The sequence below is a fragment of the Callorhinus ursinus genome, unplaced genomic scaffold (genome assembly GCF_003265705.2).
Source record: "Callorhinus ursinus isolate GAN/ISIS: 27379988/994484 unplaced genomic scaffold, GSC_fseal_2.0 scaffold10, whole genome shotgun sequence".
NCBI lineage: Eukaryota > Metazoa > Chordata > Mammalia > Carnivora > Otariidae > Callorhinus > Callorhinus ursinus.
In genome coordinates this window covers 20,308,641-20,318,341 of record NW_027397072.1, presented here as the reverse complement: position 1 = coordinate 20,318,341, position 9,701 = coordinate 20,308,641, and the positions used below count along the sequence as shown (strand labels likewise).

Sequence of the window (9,701 nt, the reverse complement as noted above, 5' to 3'; positions counted from 1 at the left end):
CATTGGGGAAAAAAGCTTTTATTCTCCTGTAAGCCTGACTTCAGAGAGCAGCCACCAAATCTGTGTCTATTTATACGTACGACTGTGTGTGGAATGCCTTCTAGAGTCACATTTGCTTACCCTCCTTATCCTGGCCGACTTAGCCAAGTGTTGGTGGATTTAGGCTGCTCTAAAAACACACAAACAAGAGACAAGGGCCTACATTTTATAAAACGCAAGGGCAAAATGAAGGAGCCTCCTTAAGTAAGATTCAACATCTCTGTAATCTGCATACTAATAATAAATGTTAGTATATAAAAACCAATGATGGAGCTGGTGTCCTATAGCTACGAAGGGCTGCCCGACTCCATCTCCTGGGTCCAGAAACAGCAGGACCAGTGTGTTCAATCATCGGGCAAACGGCCAAGGGTACGATTTCCTCATTGCCCACTCTCACAACTTTACTTTGACCCTTTCCAATTTTCACTGGTTCATATCAGGGTGCCTTTGAGGATCTTTGGCTTCAGGGATCCTTTCTTTTGTGATCCTTTAATGACTCATTAGTCACTGGGGCTTTGGCAATTCCTGCAGGATGTAGGTTTCATTTCTTCCCTGTAAATGAAGAGGCAACCCAGGAGGTTGTTTAACAAATTCTATTCAGGAGCTGGAAAAGTGAATTTCCTGTGGAATGACAGGAATTACATAGAAGCAAGCAATTTTATTTTCCTCAAATGTAGCAATAATTTTAATCTGTACATACATAAAACAAACAGTGCAATTATAAAACCTTGAAGGTGACATGCATACTTTAAGGTGCAGCTGGGATGGGGAGGATGTTATTAGCATCTCCAATTTTCCTTACCACTTTTTAAAACTAGTTCCTTATGCAAAAGCACTGAGTCAGGAAACTTCATCTGGAATGCTGAAGTTAAAGGTGAACTTCCTGAAGTCTGCACATCTAAATATCACAAACAAAACAGAAATGACCTCCTAGAGCAGTTTGGTAAGGACTAGAGTAATATGGCTGGGTGTTCAAGCTGGGAATGAATGAAATCAGGGATGCATTTTCTGAAAAACTAAAAGAGATAATGTTTGTAACTGAGTGTCCTATTTCTGTTTCATAGTTGCTACCCATGTGAGCCCTTCCAGCAATCTTTTTATTCGGTATAGTTTCTGAGTAGATGCTGTTCAATGGAGTTATTTGTAACTAGGGGTGGTGAGATGCACAAAGGAGGACCTGGGAAAATGGCTTCTTCCTTGGTGTCTGAGTCCATGCTCCTCGTCCGTTCTTAGTTCTTATGGCCTTTGCTCTGCCGTGGAAGCAGAGGTAGCTGGTGCACGATGTCAGATGCTGTCATCATTCACAGGCCCGGGGTGCAGGTAAAGGCGAGTGATGGGGGTCTACCTTTGCTTCTTCCACAATACCCTTCTCAAGCTTTCCTGGCCTTGCAGTGGAACTTCTAGAACTAGAGGCAGTTCACTGGGTCCTTGACTTAGAGCCAGGATGAGACAAGACGTGGCAGAGTGACAAGACACAAAGGGAAAATACGGTACCAATTAGCCTCAGAGTAGGATAGAGAAATTTATATTTGCACTGATGAGAATTCAAATCCCCACAGTCAATCTAAAACACAGGAAAATTTTCTTTGAGTACTAATTTTTCTCTGTACAAGTAGCCTGTGCACTTCTGGTGTTAACTCCTTGCACTGTCTCAAGGTAGGTGATCCCAGGGACACTCTAGGGCAGTGTGCTCTAGCTCATCTCCAACAGCTCTTTCTGGCAGTGGCATTTTGATGTGAACTGCAAAGTAAATCCATACATGGCATCACAGTTAGTAAAATAATGAAATATCACTAGCCAAATGTAACTGCAATTCAGTCAATGATATATTCACACACAAGTTTAGAAAAATCAAGAGTATGATAATAAAACCATAAAATTAAACAGAAGGAAATCAATTTCTACAAGAAATCAAATATATTTACAGTGAGATTTAAAGGGAAAAATAAGCTACTTGGATCATAAATTTAATTTTATTTTAAATAACTTTAGCTACTTTAGCTGTTAATACAATAAAAGCAGAAAGAACAGGCTGCCTTTTTTTCCAGATTTAATCAGAAAAATTGTATCTACAATAATTGACAGAACTCGCTTCTTGTCCTTCACCCATCTCATCAAAAATTATTGCATTTTCCCCCAAACTGTATTTTTTGGATTCCTCTGTGAATATACTCATTTCGTCCTCGTTCCTGGAGGCATCTTGGTTTAAATCCATCTTTAAAAAAAGGAGAAGGGGTACATATGGGAGGCAAAATATTCTCTTGAAGCCAACAGATAGAGAGTTGCTAGAAGAAGCTGATTGTACACACAAGCTGCCCGGGTCGGGAAAGGGAGGGCTGCTGATTTAGACACACGTGACAGCCTTTGATGGGTGGGCACAGGCAAAGCCCCACTGGGCCCTTCTTCCTTGTCAGGGTCAGGACTGAGCCAGCAGAGGTGGGGCTGCATCTTCTCCTCGGAACTTGTCGTTTTGGTTCTCCTCCAAAAGCCTTCATCCAGATAAGAAGCCAATGACTGATTACAAAAATAAGAATAATTAAATTTGGCTCAAGAAATAGATTGTCCAACTGTTCTGCCTTGTTGTTTTTTTTCAGTATCCAAGGCCTTTACAAAGAAAGAAACAAAAACACCTCTCAATCTTCCAACAAAAGTGAATTCCTTTTTTTTTTTTTTTTGCTCCAAATGCTACGACCTGAAGAATGGCTGCAGATTGAGATATCAAAAATCTCAGAAAAATATATAATATATTTGTATATCTCTGTATGTCTATTATTTAAATTTCACATTCCTTTAAAAGTGGTTATTCAGTCAGTAGCTGCTGAAGGAGGCTCTTCTGCTGGGCCTGGGGGGTCTGTGGTCCTGCCGTGGGTTTTTGAGTTCCCAGTGGACCAGGCTGGTTCAGGTAAGGGTCCCCGCCTACCAGATTCACTGTACACTGGACGTCAGCAAACACCTGAACCTGTTGCACCTGCTGGAACACAAATAAAAGATGTGTTTAGACAGAAGGGTCTGCCCCCCCGGCTTATGAGTGGGTACTACTTGAAGTGGAAACTCACTAGAGCATTCCTCTAGTCTGTAGTCACCACAGAGAAGAACTCTTCTGTCTTCTTGTCCTACAAAAAGAAAATCGCTGCACTCATTTTGCTCAGGGTTCTGGAAAGTTCACACTTTAAAAATAAAATCAAAATTGGAATGGTCAAGCCTCCTACAGGGTTGCCATCAATAATGAAAATGAGCATCACTGCTAATATTGCCAAGATTGGGAAAAGCCCAGTGTCAAGAGTCTGGGTGTCTAGTGGTGGGTTTAAAAATAAATATATATAGTATATATATACATATATACACACACACACACACACACACACACACATATATATATTATTTGGAAATTGGTTACAAAAGCATTCTATGGATGACTTTAGTAGGATAAAAAAAACTTTATGATGTTAGAAAATTAAGGGCTTTAACCCAGTATTAGCAAAATAAAAACCACCACAACTCAGTAATAGGACATCAGCATTACTAAAGTTAATGTCCAGAAGATTTGCATAGTATCCAAATATACTATTACATAGCTCTTTTACATATTGCCTTTTGAATTACAGCAAAATATTAGAACAATTTTATATTTAACTTCTTTTTCCTGACAGACAATTCATTTAAACACATGAGCTAAAAATAACAGTCAATTACTAGCTGAGAACAGTGTGAATTTTCCCTTTAGCTACTTTCAGTAATAATACACGTATCCCTTAAAAATGTCTGAAGTTGCACAGTTCTAGCATTTTCTATTGGGAAAACAAAGCCAGAAGTTAGTTTTTACAACCATCCTTATTAAAAAGTCATTTGTCGAACTGAATAAAGCCAGTATCACACTTGCAAATGTTCCAGACCAAGAACTGAGATGCCTTCCAAGGCATCCAAGTACATCTGTTAGTGTCTGAATCCTCTGGCAAATTTGTGCTTCATGTTTAATAGGTACATGAAGTATTTCAGATTAGTGATGCATTTTTTTGGTCATTCATCACTAATTTATGTCAATTACACTCAGCTTTTCTGAAAACTTTTCTATCCTAATTGAATAAAAGTTGTTTTCATCAACCGTTGGACACATGTCAAACAAATGTCCCAACCTCCACCTGCTGTATCAGTCCAGTCCCCACTGTGTTTCCCTCTTGATCCATCTACACCTCCACTCTACAATCCCTCAGAGAAGACAGACAGCCTCTGAGCGGAGTCTTCGTAGCTTGGTGGATTAAACCTCTAGTTACATTAGCGTCATTTTTCTCCTTATCCTCTTCTTCGCCCGATTTCCCAAGTTTTGCTTCTGGACCCCACAGGCTCCCATTTGTTTTCTTCTTTCTTTGGGCTCTTTTTTGTGCGACTAACATACACCAACTCTCTGAGTCTATTCACTAGCTCTCCCTGTGCCCTCCCCTCCCCTCTGTTCCTAACTTCTCTTTCCTACTCTTTTCCCTTTTCCAGCCCTGACCCCTCCTCTCTCTCCATGTCAATAATCCCCCTACTAAGCCTTCTTCCTGCTTCTCTATATTCTGTTCTTTCCCGGTTCTGTGCTCTTTCTTGCCTCTTCCCGTCTCTGTTCTCCAAATACAGGTAGTCCTCAATCCTCCTTGAACCCTCCGCCTTGGTTCTTTTCCTTTCCTGTACACCTGTCTCACTCCCAAGCTTCTGTTTGGCAAATACAAAAGCACTGGAGCAAACAGAGATTGCATGATGGGCTACAACAGAAAGAAGGTTCTGCCACTGAAACTTGGCATAAAGCACAAGCTATAGGGCTTTTAGGCACTGACTGATTAAGAAAAATAATAGCATGTAAAATTTCATGTTTATGTGTTTCAACATATGAAATACTGGGGCAAAGCACAAGGTGTTTCTGTCCCCACTTAAAAAACATTCTTAATAAAGGCATGATCAAATGAACTAGAGAGAAAATTTTGCTTCTTTAAAAAGAATGCTTTTAAGATAGCCTATTTTGAAATTAAAAAAAAAAATGGAAAAGATCAAACCAAACTTCAGCCATTTTGAACGGCTACTTAAAAACAGGATGCCTCAGACCAGACCTCAAAGGACTTCAGATAGCGCCACACCTCCACAGACAGGCAAAGCACGACAAATAGGAACCCTACGATTTGCCAGGTGAGAAGAGTGGTGTGCGTGGAGCCCAAACCTCCTAAGATTTTCTGACAGAGTTTTCACACCAATCCAAATGCTGTTACAGAGCTCCAGAACTTTAAAACTCGTTTGTTTAGTTTTAATTAATTTGCCAAGCTGCCCAGTATATGGTCTGCAGGAGTGAGACTTCGGAAACCTTCTAATGAAGACTTCATTTTCCCCATCATAAAATCCCCTCTTCACCCTCACAGGACTCAGATCCTATCTCCTGTGTCTCCAACTATGGACATGGCTCTAGCTGGTCCTCCTCCTCCTGAGGAGGCTGCTCGCTTGCTCCTCCTGTCCCTCTTCCTCCTCAAGATGAAGCCTGAGCTGGTGGTTGCAACGCTGCTCCTCCTGAGGGTGACACTTCATCTGTAGGACTTAATCCAAACCCCTGAGTTTAGCATTCAAGGCTCCCGGAAATCTGCCCCAATCTACTTTACCAAATTTAATTCCTACAAAATCTTACTTTTACCTTCAGTGGATTTGGTTTCCCAGGACCATGCCAAGACGCCAAGACACTACTGTTTCCCTGTCTCCATGCCCTCTACTTCCGGTCCCCTAGACTTGCAAGCTCACTCCCTCCTGCAGCCTCTGACACCTTCTCCTTCACCTTGCCTTGCTCACTGTCCTCAAGGTCCAGTTCAGCTCCTGTGGAAATGCTCTTCTGACCCTCATAGCATTTTCTCCTTTCTTTGAACACTATGGTTCCTGTTACTTGTAACATAAATTTGAGTTTGCCTTCTTTTGGCTATGTGACAATTAATGTGTATATATCTACATGTTCTATCTTTCAAGAGGACCTAAGTGGTATGGCAGAAAGAGCATGAACTTCAGTGTTAGAAATACCTGAGTCGAACCTCAGCTCTGCCACTTTCTAGCTTTGTGAATTGTGCGTGTAGTTAAATCTGTTTCTTCATCTGTGAACAAAACGAATACTACTTCCTTCATAGTGTCGTAGTGAGGCTTATGTGAGATAAAGCACAGTGCTTAGCACAGTGCTGGGCAAATTATAAGCATTTCACAAATGGAACTTCCCTTCCTCACTTCTCCCCACAGTTCACCTAGAGGGCAGACATGTCTCATGTTTCTTTCTATCTCCACCTTACCCTAATGCCTGTATAGTATCTTAAAAATATATATTTATTAAGAGACTAAAGACTAAATCAAAGTTACTGAAGTGAACTCAAACATCCGAAATCTCTAAATTTAGGTTAATATAGGAAAGTGCCCAGCCTTGCTATCTGTTTTGTTTTGAAACAAAACTTCTAAAAGGAGGCAGAGTAACAGCAGATGCTCTATTTTGTCTGAATTTACTGAGTGAGGTACTTTGATTGCACATGAGTTTCAGAACTGTGCTTGTTTACTGTATAACAATTAGTGGCCACCATTTGTGATCCCTTTACCCTGTTTTACCACTGGATTAAACCTTTTGAAAACTTCTCTCATTTAACCCTCTTGACAATCGTATTAGCAGGTATCTTGTTAGTTCTGTTGGTTAAGTAGCAGCTCAGGAAGGTTCCCTAACATGTCCAGGAGGACCAGCTAAGAAGAGCAGAGCCAGGACTCACACCCAGGTCTGACTCCCAAGGTCAGGCTCTTAACCACGATGCTAAAACAAAGTTTCCTGTGTATCTACAGTACATTTGGCAGCTCTGGGTTTTAAATTTTCTTACTGACCTGGGTTCCATCTGTTTCTGTTTTGAGAAGGTCAGTGGATGAGAGCTGGTTGCAGTAGAGGCCTGTGTGTCTCAGTGCTGGATCATTTATCTATTAAAGATAAGTACAAGACCAAATTACGAGCTAGTTGTTTAAGTTGAAGACCAAATTCTTCAATGAAAAATAATCTCACTGACAGAAAATAGGGGTGCAGCAGAAATAAAAAGCTTAGCAATTTACTGTGTTGTTATAAGTCAGGACAGTGTTTTCCTTTGCAGGGGTGAAGAGGGATGTGGAAGGGAGCATGAAGAGAACCTCCGGGGTACCGCTGATAATGTTTTATTTCTTGATCTGAATGGTAGCTTTGAAGATGTGTTCAGGGCGCCTGGGTAGCTCAGTTGGTTAAGCGACTGCCTTCGGCTCAGGTCATGATCCTGGAGTCCCGGGATCGAGTCCCGCATTGGGCTCCCCTGCTCAGCGGGGAGTCTGCTTCTCCCTCTGACCCTTCCCCCTCTCATGTTCTCTCTCTCATTCTCTCTCTCAAATAAATAAATAAAATCTTTAAAAAAAATAAAATAAAAAAATAAAGATGTGTTCAGTTTGTGAAAATTCATGGAGTTGTATATTTTTCGGTATATTCTTATATGATACTTCAATAAAAAGTTAAATTCACACATACAAAAGTTAATCAGCAAACAACTTTTATTTCTTGCCAAGATTTAGTAATAGCAATCAGGTATATCCTCTGCCTGAATCAATGAAAAAATTGGATAAAATATATGAAACGAAGGCACTCAAGACACTGGACAAACCCAATGAAGGAGAGTGATCCCTAAGAGCTAGGGAACAACTGAGGTGTGTCCTACAATTGCCTCAGCCTACTGTCTCCAGAGAATTTCCAGGCTGCAGCCAGAGTGGGGACAGGGAACCCTGGCGGAGCCTTGCAGGCTCCCTGAGCTGAGATGATGCAGCTGGATGTCAGATGGTCAAGGCAGCTGGAGTTCACAGGGCAGAATATCAGAGGAGAGGGAGCTAAGCAGAGAGAAAGCTCTGAAGAGCTGCAGAGGGTCCCCTCGAGTCTGCAACTTAGTACTGATCTGCTAATGGATTTTAGGGAACTACCCAAAGCAGAGGAAAGAGTCACCGGAAAAGATGTTGATGGAGTAATTCCCAAAGATCACACAGAGCTGGGAATAGGTCCTGATCCAACCAGCCAGAGTGGAAAACATCATAATTCATATAGTATCAGGCAACATATTAGAAAGGCTTTGCCTCAGTAGTAAAGCAAAATGAACCCTATACTAAATACTGCTCTGGTCCTACTAAACAAAAAAGCAAGACCTGAAAGGGTCAAACTGTTTCAAGTAACTGAACCATTTCCCAGAATAAAGCTCAAGAATGTAGGAATATCAACAAGGTAAAATTCACATGTTTGGCACCCAATAAAAGATTACCAAGTCATGCAAATTAGCAGAAAAATATGACCTATAATGAAAAGTCAATTGAAACCAACCCCAAAATGATGCAGATGATAGAACTGACACACATGAATATTAAGACAATTACAAGAACCATATTCTGGATGTTCAAGAAGATAAGAGGAAAGGCTAAACGTGTTAGAGGTACAGAAGATACAAAAGAGGTCTGCACTGAACTTCTGAAGAGGAAAGCAGAATACCTGAGATGAAAAATATACTGGGTGAAATTAACAGATCAGACATTGCAAAAAAAAAAAAAAGAAAAGAAAGAAAAGAAAAAGATTCATGAACTTAAAGCTACAGCAATAGAAACTATCCAAAATGAAACACACGGAGAAAAAAACCGACTGACCTTCTACCCCTCCCCCCAAAATCCGCAAACCCAGAGAATCAGTGAGTTGTGGGACAAGTTCAAGTGGCCACTATGTATATATATAATATAATATAATATAATTAATATAATAGTGTGTGTGTGTGTGTGTGTGTGTGTGTGTGTGTGTAATTAAGAGTCTCTGAAGGAAAGGAGGTGGGTGGTGACAGAAAAAATACCTGAAGAAACAATGGTCAATAGTTTTCCAAATTTGATGAAAATTATATATCCATAAATCAAGAAGCTCACTGAACTCCAAGCACAAGAACCATGAAAACAATCACTAAGGCATACTGTAATCAAATTACTTAAAACCAGTGACAAAGAGAATAATCTTTTTTAAAAGCAGCAAGAGTGGGAGAAAAATCAATCATGTACAGAGGAACAAAGAGAAAATGCCAGCAGATAACACATCAGAAACACTGCGGCGGTGCAACATCTCGCAAGTACTGAAAGCTAAAACTAAAGTCAACCTAAAATTCAGGGAAAAAACTCTTTCAAAGATGAAGGGGAAACAAAAACTTTTTTAGACATACAAAAGCTGAAAGAATTCAGCAGCGGCAAACTATAAGAAATGCTAAATGAAGGGCGCCTGGGTGGCTCAGATGGTTAAGCGTCTGCCTTCGGCTCAGGTCATGATCCCAGAGTCCTGGGATCGAGTCCCGCATCGGGCTCCCTGCTCAGTGGGGAGCCTGCTTCTCCCTCTGCTTCTCTCTCTCTGTCTCTGTCTCTCATGAATAAATAAATAAAATCTTAAAAAAAAAAAAAAAGAAATGCTAAATGAAGACCTTCAGGCAGAAGGAAAATGATACCAAGCTGGAAATTTGGATCTACACAAAGGAATGAAGACCACTGTAAATCACTACACAGGTAAATATAAACATTCTTTTTTGTTTTGTTTTGTCTTATTTATTTTTAATTTTATTTTATTACATTGTTAGTCATCATACATTCTTAAAATTAAAAAAAATATGTAATTG

The 9,701-nt window shown here is 40.3% G+C and overlaps 1 protein-coding gene across 6 annotated transcripts in view; it reads right to left on the bottom strand.

The window, feature by feature from the left end:
- Positions 1–682: 682 nt before the first annotated feature.
- NCOA1 (nuclear receptor coactivator 1) overlaps positions 683–9,701 on the bottom strand; it is a 243,317-nt gene continuing 234,298 nt past the window's right edge. For 3 of the 6 annotated variants that reach the window (XM_073897063.1, XM_025867835.2, XM_073897064.1), the window contains 2 exons: positions 6,895–6,984; positions 683–3,010 (listed from right to left, as the gene is read on the bottom strand). In XM_073897063.1, the coding sequence (XP_073753164.1) occupies positions 2,840–3,010; positions 6,895–6,984 (261 nt within the window). In that variant the 3' untranslated portion in view covers positions 683–2,839. Of the gene's footprint in view, positions 3,011–3,095; positions 3,153–6,894; positions 6,985–9,701 lie in introns of all 6 variants that reach the window. The other 3 variants (XM_025867839.2, XM_073897066.1, XM_073897065.1) reach the window with 3 other exon arrangements.